General features: G+C 42.3%; 1 protein-coding gene across 2 annotated transcripts in view; it reads right to left on the bottom strand.

The window, feature by feature from the left end:
• Positions 1-18,467, bottom strand: part of USP39 (ubiquitin specific peptidase 39) — a 30,182-nt gene that overhangs the window by 2,022 nt on the left and 9,693 nt on the right. Inside the window, exons 6-11 of one of the 2 annotated variants that reach the window (XM_041756762.1) lie at positions 14,370-14,595; positions 13,014-13,091; positions 11,344-11,411; positions 10,726-10,866; positions 7,131-7,273; positions 2,200-2,335 (exon numbers count right to left, since the gene is read on the bottom strand). In XM_041756762.1, the coding sequence (XP_041612696.1) occupies positions 2,200-2,335; positions 7,131-7,273; positions 10,726-10,866; positions 11,344-11,411; positions 13,014-13,091; positions 14,370-14,595 (792 nt within the window). Of the gene's footprint in view, positions 1-2,199; positions 2,336-7,130; positions 7,274-10,677; positions 10,867-11,343; positions 11,412-13,013; positions 13,092-14,369; positions 14,596-18,467 lie in introns of both variants that reach the window. The other variant, XM_041756761.1, reaches the window with a different exon arrangement.

The following is an 18,467-nucleotide window of genomic DNA, read 5'->3' as shown; positions in this document are numbered from 1 at the left end:
CTCTACTCCTCATCTAAGATAACTCCCTGCTGTTCAAAAATGACAGACTAGGGATGCCTGCATCTGCCTTCGGCTCCAGGCGTGATCCTGGGGTCCAGGGATTGAGTCCCACATCAGGCTCCCTGTGAGGAGCCTGCTTCTTTCTCCCTCTGCCTATGTCTCTACCTCTCTCTGTGTCTCTCATGAATAGATAATTGAAATCTTAAAAAAAAAAAAAAAAAAAAAAGACAGACTACACACACTGAGCAGGTGCAGTGTTAACTACTGGGAAAGCCTAAAAGTAGACATCCCCACACCCCATCCCAGAGAACACAGCAAGAGCCAAGAAAAGTGTCCTTCATGGACACAGTTCAAAATACTAACCTGTTTCCTTTGGTCCATAAAATCAGTGCTGCAAATACAGCAAACCTACCTTACTTCATGATGCCATACATAAGGGGGAAAAAGAGGCTTCTGGATTATGGCAGGGGCACTGCTGGACGCTCACCTGCCTCATCCATCCAAACTTCAAAGAAATGCCAAAGACAGATACTACAGACTATAGATATTCCAGATAGTCCAATAGTTCAGAATACAGGAAACATAAGAAATGCTCAGGATCACATAATCAAGCCCCTATTCCTGTATTGAGAACTGGTTAAGAACCTGGTGAAACCAAGGGCGCCTGGGTGGCTCAATCAGTGAAGTGGCCAACTCTCGATTTTGGCTCAGGTCATGATCTCAGGGTCCTGGGATCAAGCCCCATAGTAGGGTCCACACTCATCAGGGAGCCTGCTTGAGGATTCTCTCTCCTCCCTCTGCCCTACTCCTGCTCACACATGCACTCTCCCTCTTTCTCTCTCTATAAAATAAATAAATAAACCTTAAAGAAAAAAAAGTAAGTATCAGGGTTCAAATCCCAAATCTACCAACTTCAGGTAAATTACTCAAACTCTGAAGCTAGGTTTCCTTGGTTGATTTAAAAAAGAAAAGAAAAGAAAAAAAAAGGTACTGGGGCCCCTGAGTGGCTCAATCAATTCAATGTCCAACTCTTGATTTGGCTCAGGTCATGATCTCGTCCTGAGATTAGGTCCTGCATCAGGCTCCCTCTGCAGGGAGTCTGCTTGAGATTCTTTCTCCCTCTCCCTCCATCCCTCCCCTGACTTGTGGTTTTCTCTCCCGCTCTCAATTTTTAAAAAAAGGAAAAAAAAAAAAAAAAGGTATTAATGCCTGTCTTAGAGGTTGTATTAAAGATATAAGTCAGGGGCCCCTGGGTGTCACAGTCAGTTAATTATCCGACTCTTGGTTTCCACTCAGTTCATGTTCTCCGGGCTATGCAATCCAGACACAATCCAGCCCCATATGGGGCTCTGCACTTAGCACAGAGCCTGCTTAAGATTCTCTCTGCACTCCTCTCCCTCTTAAATAATAAACACTCATACTTTTTAGCACACAGTAAAATCTTTGATAAACAGAGCTACTTATTTTCCCCCTATTCCCAGAAGGCTAATCAAACTAAAACAATCTATGCTAATCATCCATGTGATACCAAACATATCTTAAGTACATGTTTCATCCATTTTTAGCTTGAGACAAATTCAAAACAGTTTTTTTCGCTGAAAGGAACCTTTAGACCAGTGCTTCATAGACTGTAATTACATACCAGAGAGTCTTGTCAAAATGCAGATTCTGACTCCGTAGGTTTGCATGGGGCCTAAGATTCTGCATTTCTAGCCAGTTCTCATATGATGTCAGTGCTACTAGTTCAAGGATTCCACTTCAGAGGGTAAGGCTCTAGTCTAGGATAGTGGTGCTCAACCTTGGCTGCACAATGGAATCTCCTGGATAAATTTAACACCATGACACCTGGTTCCCACCTCCACATAATCTAATAGTATCTTAACTGACATTTCGAGCCAGATAATTCTTTGTTATGGGGGCTTCCTGTGCACTACAGCATATTTAGCAACAGCCCTGGCCTCTATTCCAGGTGAAAAAACAATTTGTTCTAATATAACTGGCTTTGAGTGTCCCAGGCATCAATCAGGATTTTAAAATCTCCCCAGGTGAGTCCAACATGCAGCCACAACTGAGACCCACTGCCTGGAACTAATCACTGACAGCTCTATTAGTTGCAGAATGCCAAGGCCAAGACAGGGCGAGGTGAAGAGAGCAGGCCACTGAAATGCCAAAGGAACAGCCACCATTTTTGCCACTCACGTGATGAAGCACGTGGATCCGGTAGGAGCCCTCCGAGGGCTTGCCGTCGTGTACAATGTTGGCAATGAGGTCATAGGTAGTATTCTTGTGCACTGCTTGTACTTCTTCAGACAAGTATTCTCTCAGATCCACATTTCTAGTGATGATGAAAATAAATCCAAGTATCAGACAAAGGCTATGGAGGTCAGGGAAACTGTCCATCCTAGAGAGCTACTGACCCCTACTTTAGGGCCCTGGATCTAGGTATACTTGCAGAACCATGAAATCCAGCTTGCTGGAAATTCACATACTTTGCCACAAAAATGAGTCAAACGAGCAAGATGGGCTCTACGGGGAAAGCACACTGTAAAAGCAGGCCTTGCCATCAAAACTGCACAGCCTCGTGTCATTCACATTAGAAATGGAATGAGGGCTCTGCTACTTCAGAGGTATGTAGGCATTTGAGCAGGTTGAGCCTAAAGCTCTTCTCAGATATGAAAAGGAGCGGCCCCATCTCCTCGGAGATGGTGAGGGTTAAGGGAGACCATAGGAGTAACACATCATCCCCCTGCTCTCTCTGGGAATCCCACAGGTGCAGTGTTCCGTTGACAGCCTCTGGCTAGGGAAGGCCTGACCACATGATTCTGCGAGTCACCACTGTAGAGAATCATTTGAACAATTCTACTAAGGCTAACCAGGCAAACCAGTAGCTTCAACACAAAAGGGGAATTTACTCAAGGTAAAGCAGAAATGTTGCCAAAACTAGGACTTAAAGAAGAAGCAAAATCCAAGGGGGCCATTTGCCCTCTTTTCTGCTTCTGACATTCGCGTTGTTCTTCTCCCTCCTTTGGCAGCCCGGCTTTCTCTTCTTTATGTATCCACCCTGGCTACTCCACAGCGTCCGAATTCCTCAGTTCTGGTTGCCAGAAGAAGCTGTCCCTTCAACTGGGACTTGGATATATCTATTTTATTTTGGGTATCTGAATATTCACTTTCAAGTATAGAGAAGCATTCTTGAGTCTGGAATAAAATCTCCTTTTGCGTTTTATTTGTTGGATTCTAACCATCAGTTGAAGCATAAATGTATACACCAGTTATTGCAGTCAATGTTATGATAATTGTCAACTGTGAAGATGGAACAAAGACAATTGTGAAGAACTTCCCTATAGTTAAACAGGGAAACTGTGACCAGTAACATAAATAAGAGAGACTATATCATATTCCTAATCTCTATAGAACTGGTGTGCTGCCTGATGACATACTACCACTCAAAATATGAAATCCAGTAACATCATAAGTGAAGGATTCATGGAAAATGCTAACAGTGGTCATGTCTGTGGTCACTTCCAGATGTGTATCTGCCTCTGAATTATAGACTGTGTATATATTACCTGCCCAAAAATTCAAAAATTTTTCTATGTAAACCATGTAGTAATAAACATGCAACTTTGTTCCAATAGCATTCTACATGTTAGTAACAGCTATCCTTTTCTATAGACTAATAGTGTACAGTGTAGATTGCAACATTTATTGTTGAAGATAATTTAGATATGAGTTGAAAGAAATCCATGAAAGCTCTAGAGAGCCAAATGCCTGCTGGCTGCAAAGAGCTATCTTCTAGTGCTAGCGATCCTCAGCTTTAAAAACAGCTGTCCTGGGCAGCTGTGGTGGCTCAGCGATTTAGCGCCGCCTTCAGCCCAGGGCATGATCCTAGAGACCCGGGATCAAGTCTGTGTTGGGCTCCCTGCATGGACCCTGCTTCTCCCTCTGCCTGTGTCTCTGCCTCTCTCTTTCTCTCTCTCTGTATCTCTCTTGAATAAATAAAATCTTAAAAAAAAAAAACAAAAAAACATAAAAACAGCTGTCCAGACATGTCTGTCTTAAGAATCCTAGAGAATCTTCAGAAGTATAAATACTTCAGTTTTCATGACTGAATCAAAACTGTTAAGTGACAAGGGAATGAAAACATGTTAAATCATTTTGTTTTGGGATGCCTGGGTGGCTCAGTGGTTGAGCATCTACTTTCAGGGTCCTGGGATCAAGTCTCACATCCAGCTTCCCAGAGGAGGCCTACACCTCCTTCTGCCTATGTCTCCACCTCTCTGTGTTTCTCTCATGAATAAATAAAATCTTTTTTAAAAAATCATTTTGTTATAGAAAATAGCCAAAGGAGCCCACCACATTCCTCTCCTAATCAAAACAGCTCAATTCAGAGAACACCTAATTAGCTGGAAGTACAGCTTTAATCCTGTGCTCCAAAACCCTATCCCCAAACCAGCAGAGGGCACCTAATCATTGCAAGTCTGCTCAACCTCTGGTAAAAAGATGTGTTATGAATAAAACACAGGAGAAAAATTAGGTATGAAAAGAGACTTTTGCAAAAGTAGAGACTTTAGGGGCACCTGGGTGGCTCAGTTAGTTAAACGTCTGACTCTTGGTTTTGGCTCAGCTTATGATCTCATGGGTCATGAAACTGAGCCCCACATTTAGCTCTTCCCTCAGCATGGAGTCTGCTTGGGATTCTTTCCTCTTCCTCTCCCTTCCCCTCTGCCCTTCCTGCCACTTGCACGAGCTTGCTCTCTTGCTCTTTCTCGGTCTTGTGTGTGTGTACACTCTTTCTCTAAAATAAATAATTCTTTAAAAAGAGTGCAGGCTTTAGCTAATCTAGAACATTACATCAAAAGTAATTATAGTGCATAATGCATTTAAAGTGCAGATTTCCAGAATTAGTCTCTGAAAGGCTGACTAGGTAAGAATTTATCTTTTTCTTGGGTGCCTGCACCCAGGCACTTAACTAACTCAGTCAGTTAAGCGCCTGCCTTTGGCTCAGGTCATGATCCCAAGGTCCTGGGATGGAGCCCACATCAGGCTTCCTGCTCAGCGGGAAGTCTGTTTATCCCTCTCCTTCTGCCCCTCCCCTGTTCGTGCGCTCTCTCTCCAATAAATAAATAAAACCTAAAAGAAATAAAGGATTTAACTTTTTCTCAAATTCTCCAAAGTAAGCTTTCCAAGGACAAACTACTGAAGTCAGTTACCAAAAACCTAAATGCAGCTGGTAGCCAAATAAACATAATCCAAGTGCAATGTAAAAGAAACCAACAGAGTAAGGACACTTCTGTGGTGACTGAGCAGGAACTATTATCAATACACAGTCGGCCTTCCTCTGGAACTGTCCTAGAGTCCAGAGCACTCCCTCCTACCAGGAACGCACTGGTGACTGTGACAATTCACAAGAGTCCAGTTCTGAAAGAAAACCTCACTACATGGACTTACAGAGAAAGGTTCTCTACTGTCTCACTCAAGATAGCAGAGAGCTGGCTTCCATATCCAATTTCACTCTATCTGTCACACAGACAAGATGCTAGTGAAGAACATGACAAAGAGTGTGGTTTTGAAAAGCGAAGAGATTTTCCTGTAATACTAACTACAGAGGTTTTCTCTCCTCATCCCCACAATTGTTCTCAGATTCCTGGTGATTGTGGAACTAGGAAAAATAAAACGTTATTTTTGGAAGGATTCCTAGGGTTCACCTAGTCCAAGCTCTCATTTTATCCATGTATGAATAACTCCAGTATATATGCAAATAACCTGCCCAAAGTCACACAGCTAGAATGGCACAGCACTGAAGCCTCTTCACTTTCAGGTACTACCGTCTTAAAAACACTACACAGAAGTAAGACCTAGGACCATTTTCAAAGGAGAAAATTGGCAGTCTTGGTGTAATTTAGGCAACTGAGAAACTGAGAGGGATGGAGAGAGAAAGAAAGGAAGGAAGGGATGAGTATTTATAAATCACAGCTCCCAAACTACTCTATGAAGGTTTGGGGGGAAAAAAAAACACAAAAAACAACCCTACTGAGCTAAACATCAAGTTAATCCTGTCATATATACACCCAAATCCTTTTTGACCAAAAACTACTTTAGGGCTCCATTCTTATCTTTTCTAAATGCCAGCAAAGAGACCCACACTTCCTCCTGCCAGTCCTACCACCAGGTTTCTCCATGTTCTCAAAGATATTTTGTTCAGAGTATGAAAAACCACGTCTCCTGAGAATTGGAAACCAACTATCTACCTCCAAAAGGATCTTGCAGGAACTTTCTGAGTTAGAAAGTACAGCAAAATGAAAGCATCTTGTACAACTCCTCCCAATTTGCACTAAAATACTCAAATGGGCAGCCCGGGTGGCTCAGTGGTTTAGCGCCGCCTTTGGTCCAGGGCATGATCCTGGAGACCCGGGATCCAGTCCCATGTCGGGCTCCCTGCGTGAAGTCTGCTTCTCCCCCTGCCTGTGTCTCTGCCTCTCTCTCTCTCTCTCTCTCTGTGTCTCTCACGAATAAATAGATAAAATCTTTAATAATAATAATAATAATAATAAAATACTCATAAATGTTAGTAAAAAAACAACTGCATGATAAACTAAAAATAAGACCATACATCAAAATTTATCTTTCTTGCCACTAGGGAGAAATTAAATGCAATCTAGATTTTACCTTCTGGGGAAAAAATTAAGACAGAAGGACCCAAAGATGACAAGACAAATGTGGAACCATCACCACTATCCATGCCTACCTACAATATGCAAGAAGATGCAATGACCACCAAGATAGTCAGACTCCAACTGCCCGAGAGCATCTTCATGGCCAGGCAGCATCCTACCTGTCCTGCCCTACTTTCATCAACTATTTTTCCCTACATTGAAAGACTACACACTTCCCAGCAAGCAAGAGGACAAGAGGAGAAAAGGTGAAAGGAAGACCGCCTCGAGGTAAACATCTATCTTTGAAGTCCCTGAAATATTTGTATCTTTCCAACAAGAACCCTTAACTTACGCAGTGTCTGTAGGCTCTGTTCCCAGCAATCTCCAAGACAGTCCCAAATTAATGGTACAAAAATATGAAAAGAGATTCAGGCTCACTACCCCTAAGAGGAAGTGAAACAGGAGAATACTCACGTAATAGGGAAGTTGACAATAGTTGGATTCTTCTCCACAAAGAAATTGTTTTTAGTGAATCTCTTAATACAAAAGATGAGATATGGAGGGAGCTTGGTGAGCTGGAAGCGCTTTAGAAAGTTTTCCTTGTAGGTCTTATATTCCTAGAAAGAGTAAGAGGGAAATTATCAAATCAGTGCTGGAATACTGGGCCAGGGAGTAAGTTTTGTTTTGGCTTGGCTTGTTAAAATCTTTTTTAAGATTTTATTTATTTATTTATGAGAAACAGAGAGAGAGAGAGAGGCAGAGACATAGGTAGTGGGAGAAGCAGGCTCCCTGAGGGGAACCTGATGCAGGACTCAATCCCAGGACCCTGAGATCACAACCAGACACTCAACCACTGAGCCACCCAGGTCCCCTTGTTTGATTTTTAAATATAATCCTACCTTGCGCTTAAGAATTCAGAAGACACCTGATTCCAGAAGCCACATAAAGGGTCTGGGACAGCAATGCAGCTAAGGTTGCCTAAAATACAACTGCGGGCCATGTTTACACCAGCACATGAGCATGCTGCTGAACTCCACCCATGGCAATGTGGGTGTGTGTTTTTACAATAAAAACAAAAATGTCAGATGAAAAACAAGATTTGTTAAAAGCTGCAGAATTAAAACGACAAAAGTCTCACTGAATTCAAAATAAAGAAGCACCTCCTGACCAGAGAGGCATACACCCACTGAACAAGTACTTTTGAAGCAGTGAGGGGCTGCTTATCATTGAGAGTATCCTAGCATATCTAAGAACTAAAACCACAAAAGTCTTAGAAGAAAACATAAGGGTAAATTTTCCAGGCCTGGGATTTAACAATGGATTCTTACATATGAAACCAAAAGCACACACTTCAAAAGAACGCCTAGACAGAATTTCATCGAAACTTAAATCGCTATGCTTCAAACAATACTATCAAGAGGCGCTTGAATTCTCTTGCTCTTTCTCGGTCTTGTGTGTGTGTACACTCTTTCTCTAAAATAAATAATTCTTTAAAAAGAGTGCAGGCTTTAGCTAATCTAGAACATTACATCAAAAGTAATTATAGTGCATAATGCATTTAAAGTGCAGATTTCCAGAATTAGTCTCTGAAAGGCTGACTAGGTAAGAAATTATCTTTTTCTTGGGTGCCTGCACCCAGGCACTTAACTAACTCAGTCAGTTAAGCGCCTGCCTTTGGCTCAGGTCATGATCCCAAGGTCCTGGGATGGAGCCCACATCAGGCTTCCTGCTCAGCGGGAAGTCTGTTTATCCCTCTCCTTCTGCCCCTCCCCTGTTCGTGCGCTCTCTCTCCAATAAATAAATAAAACCTAAAAGAAATAAAGGATTTATTTATTTATTTATTTATGAGAGACACAGAGACAGAGAGGCAGAGACAAGGCAGGCTCTATGCAGGGAGCCCAATGTGGGACTTGATCCTGGGACTCCACGATCACACCCTGGGCCAAAGGCAGGCACTAAACTGCTGAGCCATCCAGGGATCCCCCTCTGCATAACTTATAAACGTGTTATAATTTCATGCTTGCTTAAAAGCTATAGGTATAATGAGCTTATACCGAAGTTTATATTTATACTAACTAAAGTATTATTATAGTAAAAATCAATTTAAATCGATACTGAGGGTTCATGGGAATCTCAAAATTACTTAAGTTTGAACAAACAGTGATAACAGGGACCAAGAGTGGCATGGCTGAAAAAGTCAGATGAAAAATCTGAGTTTAGACTCCCAGTTCTGTCACTTAAAATCATGAAATAAAGAAATTGAGCTACACAAACCCTAAAGTGTCTCTTTCACCTCCCCAAAATGAAACGAGTCTAAAACACAGGTTAGACATCTTAGGTATCATTGTTACCAATCTGTGTGTGTGCGTGTATGTGAGAGACATGGGCAGCTGCCACTATACATGACATCAAGAGACTGTTTTGCTTACTAAACTTGCTAACAGTACCTGACAACGGACTTGGGCACTGGACAGAAACAGTGATGGAGGTCAGGGGAGGTGTGTTTTGGAGTTCTGGGGTGCCTGTCAAGCTCACAATTCAGCCTTTTCAAAGGAAGGCCCCTAGTCACAGGGTCCTTGAACAGAATGGACACCTGATTCAAACAGGCCTTTCAACTCCATCCAGGGAACCTGGAGCAGAGGCAGGGCCTTGGAGATAAGGTAATGGCAACCTGTACAAGGGACAATCAACAGACCGCCACTTCTGACAACACCTGCGCTCTCGTTTCATCCTTCCAAGTCCTGCTCAGTTCAAGTCTCCCTAAGATCCTAAAGAGATAGATGCCTTTCAATACAGTTTCTCTTTTAGTGAACTTTTTATGGGTATTTAATATCTGAAAACAAAAGAACCTTAGCTAATGAAAAGGCAGAAACAGTAGGGAATGAGACATTAAGTTAAAAAAATTCTGGGACGCCTGGGTGGTTCAGTGGTTGAGCAACTGCCTTCGGCTCAGGGTGTGATCCCGGAGTTCTGGGATCAAGTCCCACATTGGGCTTCCTGCATGGAGCCTGCTTCTCCCTCTGCCTGTGTCTCTGCCCCTCTCTCTGTGTCTCTCATGAATAAATAAATAAAATCTTAAAAAAAAAATTCTTCCAGTAAAGAACCAAAAGGATTAAATCTGTCTAGCATGAAAAAGGGAATGAAACCAAGAAACAGTTAATCCAATAGATAAGATACTTTTAACTTCATAAAAAGTAGTATCATAGAGGTGCCTAGCTGGTCCATCAGTTAAACATTCAACTCTTGATTTTGGCTCAGGTCATGATCTCAGGGCCCTGGGATCGATCCCTGCATTGCATCCGGTCTGCACCCAGCAGGAAGACTACTTCAGGATTCTCTCTCCCTCTGCTCCTCCCCTCCCCTGCTCATGCACATGTGCGCATGCTCTCTCTCTCAAGTAAGTCAATCTTAAAAAAAAAAAAAAAAAAAAAGTAATGTGACAGAATAAGTTATTTCACTTTATTTATATTTTGGCTCTGTTTTTTTCCACTTTAATATTGACACTACATTTTTTCAAAGATGGGAGTTTTTCCTACTTTTCTGAGCGTCTACTGTCCTAAATATCCCCTTCTTTCTCCAACCTACCCAGAGGCAGATGGATTAAAGGAACATATGAGAAGTACAAGAAAGGGCACAGCAAATCAAGTTAAGAGTTGGGGTAATCCGCTAGAAACAGCATGGAGTCTGGGAGCCTCAATACAGATAATACGTTTTATGATAAATGCATTCCACACACATGGTGACCTCAAAGTATAAAAAGAAACTGGGGGCAGCCTGGGTGGCTCATTGGTTTAGCGCTGCCTTCAGCCCAGGGCCTGATCCTAGAGACCCGGGATCGTGTCCCACATCGGGCTCCCAGCATGAAGCCTGCTTCTCCCTCTGCCTGTGTCTCTGTCTCTCTCTCTCTCTCTCTCTCTCATGAATAAATAAAAATAATTTTTAAAATGTTTAAAAAATAAAAAGAAACTGAAAAAATCAACCGAGAAAGGGGCATCAGCAGGCAGCTGTGCAAATGGGCTACCTTCTCAGTGATACCGTTGAACTTGGCCAGGATGTTGAAGAGCGGCACCTGAGGGATAATGAGCTGCTCCTTCTCATCCTTGTAGAGGGGAGCAGTAGGGAGATCGAGTGTCAGGTACATGAAGGTGGACTCCACCATTGTCTCCTGGTATTCATCATTATGCAGCAGCTGCTCTTTTTCTTCTGCTGGCTAGAAATGAAGGAGAAGATAAAGGAGGGAAGGAGAATGAGCAGTAGAGACCATCACACGAAAAGAAAATGTTTTTGTTACGTTTACTTCCTTTTGTTTGTAAGTGAATGAAAAGGGTACCCAAGAGACTGCGCATTTCATGGGCAGCACCACCTGGTTAGGGTAATGCAAAAACTGATGGACTTCCATCTCCAAAGACATTTAACTTAAATATCGGACTTTTTAAAATATTTCCAAATGGTTTAGAAAGCTCATCTGACCTTTCTGAAAATCCATGCCAGCACCACCCAGTGGCTAACTTCCAAACTTAATGAACACACCAGTGTGACAGGAATCTAAGGAACTGTCTCTCGGGCAGGGTTGTATAGAACCTCATCCTGGGGCAACGGGCCTTGATAGCTAAGACTCTCTTTGTCAACCCTAAATCCTCTCAGGCAAGATAAATCAGGCCAAGAGTCAGGTTGAGGTTCAACTCACCAGATCAGGATGAGGAAGCTTTTTGGTGAAGATCCTCATAGACCCCTGGAAAACATCAGTCACAATAGCTGTACAAATGGAAATCAAAATGCAAATTCTGTCAGGTTGGAAAGCATTTCCAAAATATAGTCCTAACTTCTAAATTTATGAAATAAACCAGCATCTTCTAGCATAAGACCTAAAGCTCTCACTAAACACAGAAGTACCTATGTAACATATACCACCATGGTACCTTACATTATTTGTGCAAGTAATTATTTTATGTCTGTCTTCTCCACAAGATGCCCCTTGACCCTCCAGCACAGGGTCTGGCCCATAAGAGAAAAATTAAGTGTGTTTGAAATGAATGAATGATTTATAAGGCCTAGAGACTTATCACAAAAAAATTCATAAGCAAAATAAGACAGATCCAAAGAATTTCCCATAACCATACGCTGTATGCAAAGGAAGACAGGAGTCCACCTGGCGCTAGACATAAAAGAAATGCAGAGGGGATCCCTGGGTGGCTTAGCAGTTTAGCAACTGCCTTCGGCCCAGGGCATGGTCCTGGAGTCCTGGGATCGAGTCCCCCATCGGGTTCCCTGCGTGGAGCCTGCTTCTCCCTCTGCCTGTGTCTCTGACTCTCTCTCTCTCTCCTGAATAAATAAATAAAATCTAAATAAATAAATGAATGAATGAATGAATGAAATGCAGACTAAGGGACAGGACAGAGAAGAGAACCAAAGCAATGAGAGAGAAAGAACAACAGGGTTCTAGAATCCTGATAGGACACAAGTTACAGAATTCATCAGAGGATGTGCACAGGCTGAAGACATCCAGCAGAGGTGGCACGGCAACCTAGTAGAAAGAACGCCAGCCCACAATTCCACATCAATATAAACATCAACACCAGCAGAACCGAAAAAAGGACAAGAAAAAAACTGCATTAGGTCTCCAAAATTATTCATCTAGCTCAGCAGTCTCTAAGCTAATGGTTAATTTTGGCATTCATGGAAACCGTCTAGTTGTAATGCCAACATGGATATTAAGGATAGAGGACTTGAAGACTGAGAATCTTTTTGGAAGACAGCCTCATTTCTCCAAGTATAGGCTCAGGGGGAGGAACTAGCTTTTACTCTGCTTTACCAATTTAGAAGCCACGCAAACACCTCAGTGAGCCCTCCTCACATTAACTCTTGCACTACCAGACTACCAGTTGACAAAATGCTGCCAGCCCCTCAGCATAGAACTGGATCAGGATTTCTAGAGCGCAATTGTATCCATTTCCATGTATTAACTAAGCATGCCATCAGATAATAACCATATCCTAATTTTTTTTAAATGGAGAGGAGCCTGTTCAGGAATAAAGCTTAAGTTCACGTGTACATAGACACTACCCTGACACAAAAAAATAAACAGTTAAGAAAAGGATGGGAAATTGCAAAGTGCCGTAAAAACAAGCAAACAGGGATCCCTGGGTGGCTCAGCGTTGAGCGTCAGGGCATGATCCTGGGATCAAGTCCCGCATCAGGTTCCCTGCATGAAGACTGCTTCTCCCTCTGCCTATGTCTCTGCCTCTCTCTGTGTTTCTCGCGAATAAATGAATAAAATCTTAAAAAAATAAACAAAAAAATAAAAAATAAAAAAAATAAGTAAACAGAAAAGAGCTCTTACAAAAGAAAATGACTTACTCTTCTTTTTCTTCTTTGTACCCCCCAGAGCTGAGTGCAGAGCATTCAGAAACCAGGACAGGAAGTCAACTCCATCCCCTGGAAAAGAAGGAAGGGTGGGACACGTCAAAGCTGGAAATTAGTATAACACAAACCATGCACTGGCTGGCATGATGTCACATTCCTGGTTTTCCTTTCCTTCTAGGCCTCACCATTCCTTCCCCTGGCTGCCTCTTCTATTTGGTCAGTAAATGCTGGCACTCCTCAAGGTCAAGCTCTTAGTCTTCCAGTCTTCACTCTCTCCTTGGGCTCTCTGACCCAACTAGTACCTTCGATTATCATCTCTACTTCAAACTTGTATCTCACCACCCACCAAAAGCCAGTATTAAATTTCCCCTCTAAATCACTCTTCAGCCTGTATCATGTTTTTAAAACTTAAGTCTGATGTCACATCTTGGCCTAAAGGCCTTCACTAACTCCCCACTGTTGTCAGGGTATAACCCAAGCTCCTCTTTGTGGCACCTAAACCGGATGATCTAGTCCCTCCCTCCCACCTCAGCTCTCACACTGTCCCTTGGACTCTAGGCACCTGGCTACTGGCAGCCTTCCATCTGTTCTGGGCATGTCCACGCTGTTGGAAGCATCCTCGCTACCTGGAATGCCCAGCCCTGACCTATCTCCACTGTGCCTAGAACTCAGCTAGCTCTTCCTCCACTCTGACCCTGGCCAACTTCCCAGGTGCCCAGCTGGGGCTCCTTGCTTCATGCCCCCTCCCAAAGCATACTTCACTTCATCTATCATAGCACTTACACCCTTGAGTCAGCTTTTTACACAACTATCTTCCCCACTAGAATAGGAGCTCCTGGAAGAAAAAAACTGTGCAGCTTATCCCTGTTGCTCTAAAACCTACTAGCAGCACGAAAGGATGGTGAATAAATAGACACGAGACGAGAGGATGCTGTATGAGATCCAAGTGCTAAGAGCTACAGAGTGTCCTCTCTACTCACATGGCAATAACTAGTTGTACTTAGGAGGGATGAAAAGAGTCAAAATAGGTCATTGGAGTATCTAGTCTGCAGAATGACAAAATGAGAAGCAAACATGGCAAGTGCTTCAGGGCTGGTGCCTTTCTCAAAGCCTCCTCATCTTCCCCTCAGCCATACAGTTTAGTTTACCAAATAAGACAGACTTTCTATCCAGATGAAGTCACAGGATTCTGAGCAGGGCAGACTGATGAAAGGAATGAGGAACCCAATCATGCTATCAACTAGAAGCACACCCAGTTATAACAAGGTTCACTTCAAGTGCAAGTAAATTTGCTCATCAAACTGGTTTTGTTGCCCTTCCATTAGAAAAGATGAAGGACTCGTTCCTTACCTTGCTTGGTGATCTGAAAAGTCTTCTTGCTGCAAAGGACAACAGCTTGAAGCATCTCATGGGGAGAGACATGCGCCTTGAAATTTCGAGGGTTCCAGAGCTTTCTCATCAGCTCTCCAAAACGCTGGACCAACAAGAACATGATATCCCCCGGAGGACGCTTGATGTTCTTATAATTATCTTCTTCTAAGAAGTAGTTCCGTAGAGGAGGAACATTAGATAAAGCCTAGAAGTAGAACATTCCAATTAATCCAGAACCCCCATGCAGGGCCCTGCACACAACCCCGGAAACAAGCTCTTCTACTAGAATTGGGCCTGTGATGGCCCTCAAGAGGCAGAAGGAAATGCTCAGGTTTAAAGTTCATGTTATAGAAACAACTCTGTACTATTTCACATAAAGTCCAGTTCTGTAGACACTTAACTGACATAGACATAATGAAGAAGTTTTGTTACAATTTTAATTTTTTTTTAAGCAATGTCTATTCCCAAAATGGGGCTTGAACTCACAATCCCAAGTCAAGGGTCACATGCTCCACCAACTAAGCCAGCCAAGTGCCCCAAAGAAATTAAAAAAAAAAAAAGGTATTTAAGTCCCTATTCACTGACTTTTTTTTTTTAAGATTTTATTCTCAGATGCTTACTGGTTGAGCCACCCAGATGCCCCCACTGACCAGCTTTTTAAAATAATTTCCTTTATTTACTCTAATTAGGCCTGTGATTATCTTTGGATTCATAAGGAATTGAGAGCTAGAAATCTAAATACTCCATTTGGCTAGGGTACAGATTACTACCTGGAGGCCAAAGATCCCACATCTCTTCATTGTACATAAAAATAATATGGGGATACCCAGGTGGCTCAGTGGTTGAGCACCTGCCTTCAGCTCAGGACATGATCCTGGAGTCCCAGGATTGAGTCCCACACTGGGCTCCCCAGAGGGAGCCTGCTTCTCCCTCTGCCTATGTCTCTGCCTTTCTGTATCTCATGAATAAATAAAATCTTTTAAAAAAATAAAATAAAATGAAATAACATGTAAATTATCTTAAAATCCGGTGTTTTTCCCAAATGTGGTATTTACTGAGAGAGTGGTAATAAATATAAACAAAATGAAATAAAAATGAATTCTATAGAAACATGACATAAAATGAACATATACATAAAAGAGACTGATGCTGTTAGGATTGAAATGGTCGGGATCCCTGGGTGGCGCAGCGGTTTGGCGCCTGCCTTTGGCCCAGGGCGCGATACTAGAGACCCGGGATTAAGTCCCACGTCGGGCTCCTGGTGCATGGAGCCTGCTTCTCCCTCTGCCTATGTCTCTGCCTCTGTGTGTGTGTGACTATCATAAATAAATAAATAAACATTTAAAAAAAAATAGGATTGAAATGGTCAAAAGATTTAGGAAAACAAAAATACATTTTACCTCATGAGGCACAACGATCAATACTAGCCATGTGGGTTCAGGAAGAAATACATGCTCACTAGTATGAGCTACAAAACTGGGAGGGAGACCACAGAAGAGACCTTAAATAGACACAGTCTCCCCACAGTCCCCTCCTAATTGGTTTGTGAATCCTTACCAGTACTGTGCTTACTATGGGCACAACTTTTTTGGCAAGGTAATTCATTTAGAAAGGAGGACAGGTTTCTGCTGGACACAATAAACCCAGGTGTCTTAGCGGAAGACAACTCAGGACAACTCCAGACACAGGGAGTACCGTAACAACAGACATGATCAGGAAAGCCCCTGCAAACTGAGCTCAGCTAAACAAGAACTTCATGCTTAGAGAATAATTACCAAAAAATGAGTTACTATCTAAAGGAAAGCAATCTGGATAAAGTTCATCCTAGTTCTCAGTTCTCCAAGCTCTGGAGGAAGCCTGCTCAGGGGCTTCAGCAACAATACAAAAAGTAAGTGTCAGAGAGAAACTATTCAGCCTCCAGCTGGAGTATTTCATCCATTCAATCCCATTCTAGCAGCAATAATATCACAAAGGGTTTGTTCATCTCATTTTATAAATAAAAACTTCCCATGGGAACTAAAATCCATCACAAAGCCAAGGTTAATGCCAGGCTTCAAATCCTTTGTTCATCTTGCAAGTCTTCACAAAGCCATGAAAGACCATAAGAGAAGCAAAGTCTCTCTCTACCTAAGAATTTGACCTTTCCAGGGTCTAAAGCATGACATCAGTCACACACACCAAAACTAACAAAAACTTCATAATTTTTTACCCAAATTCTTTATGCAAAAATACCATAAGCAAAGTTTAAAGGCCTAAGAACTGGAAGGAAATGTTTATAACATATACAATAGGATGCCTGGGTGTCTCGCCAGTTGAGCGTTTGTTTGCCTTCTGCTCAGGGCGTGATCTCAGAGTCCCGGGATCATGTCCCACATCGGGCTCTCTGCATGGAGCCTGCTTCTCCCTCTGCCTGTGTCTGTGTCTCTGCCTCTCTCTCTCTCTCTCTCTCTCTCTCTCTCTCGCTGTCTCTCATGAATAAATAAACAAAATCTTTAAAAAAAAAAAAATATATATATATATATATATATGCTACCAAAAAAGGCTAATATATATCTCTTAAAGCTCAGTGAAATAAACCACCAATAGAAAAATGAGTACAGGGATCCCTGGGTGGCGCAGCGGTTTGGCGCCTGCCTTTGGCCCAGGGCGCGATCCTGGAGACCCGGGATCGAATCCCACATCGGGCTCCCGGTGCATGGAGCCTGCTTCTCCCTCTGCCTGTGTCTCTGCCTCTCTCTCTCTGTGACTATCATAAATAAAAATTTAAAAAAAAAAAAAAAAGAAAAATGAGTACATACATCCCAACATCACATTAAAAAATGAAAATAATCAATTTTAGAAGCTAATGAGGAAAGGTACATTAAATGTATCAAAATGGGGAGTAAAGTGTGACAATGCAAGATGAATCCTCTTTTGTGTTGTTGATGGGTATGGGAATTGCTACAAACATCCTATAGCCCAGTCTCCCCACTGTCCCCTCCTAGGCCTTAAATACACTAACACAGAGGTGATGATTAAGCTTTAATTCATCCACAAAATGGATTAACATATAATTATTAAAGATGCTGCACAAGAATACGTACAAGCCTATTTCAGAGGTATCACAGGTTCAGTTTCAAACCATCACAATAAATAATACTACAATAAAGAGAGTCAAATGAACTTTTGGGGTTTCCCAAGGCATCCTAAAGGTTATGTTTACACTACACTGTAATCTTTAAGTATGCAATAGCTTCTATCTATAAAAACAACATACAAAAAATTAAAACAACATACATACCTTAATTTAAAAATACTTTATTGCTAAAATATGCTAACCATCCGGGCACCTGGGTGGCTCAGTGGGTTAACCATCCTACTCTTGATTTTGGCTCAGGTCATGACCTTAGGATTGTGAGACTGAGCCCCATGTCAAGCTCCCCAAGGGGCATGGAGCCTGTTTAGGATTCTGTCTCTTCCCCACCCTCAGTCCCTCCTCTCACCCCACTCATGCTCACACTCTCTAACGAAAAAAATTGCTAACCATGACCTGAGCTTTCAGTGAGTCACTCTCTTTTTGCTGGTGGAAGGTCTTGCCTCCATGCTGATGGCTACTGACTGATCAGGTTGCTGAAGGCTAGGGTGACTGTGGCAGTTTATTAAAATAAGGTAACAACTGAATCTTCCTTTCATAAACAATTTCTCTATGGCATGTAATGCTGTTGGATGGCATCCTACCCACGGCACCACTTACAAAATTAGAGTCAATCCTTTACAACCTTGCTACTGCTTCATCAGCTAAGTTTATGTAATACTCCAAATCCTTTGTGGTCATTTCCACAATCCTCACAGCATCTTCACCAGTAGATTCCACCTCAAGAAACCACTTTCTTCACTCATTCGTAAGAAACAACTCCTCATTCACTAAAGTTTTATCATGAGATTGCAGTGATGCAAATATAATAAAAAACCTGAAGTACTGCAAGAATTCTCAAAATGTGAGAGTCAAGAAGCAAGCAAATGCTATTGGAAAATTGGTGTTGAAAGACTTCCTCCGGATGCTTGGGTGGCTCAGCAGCTGAGTGTCTGTCTGCCTTC

This window comes from Vulpes lagopus, chromosome 5 (genome assembly GCF_018345385.1).
Source record: "Vulpes lagopus strain Blue_001 chromosome 5, ASM1834538v1, whole genome shotgun sequence".
Lineage (NCBI taxonomy): Eukaryota > Metazoa > Chordata > Mammalia > Carnivora > Canidae > Vulpes > Vulpes lagopus.
Note: the sequence above shows the minus strand (reverse complement) of the source record. Positions and strands in the feature narration are given on the sequence as shown.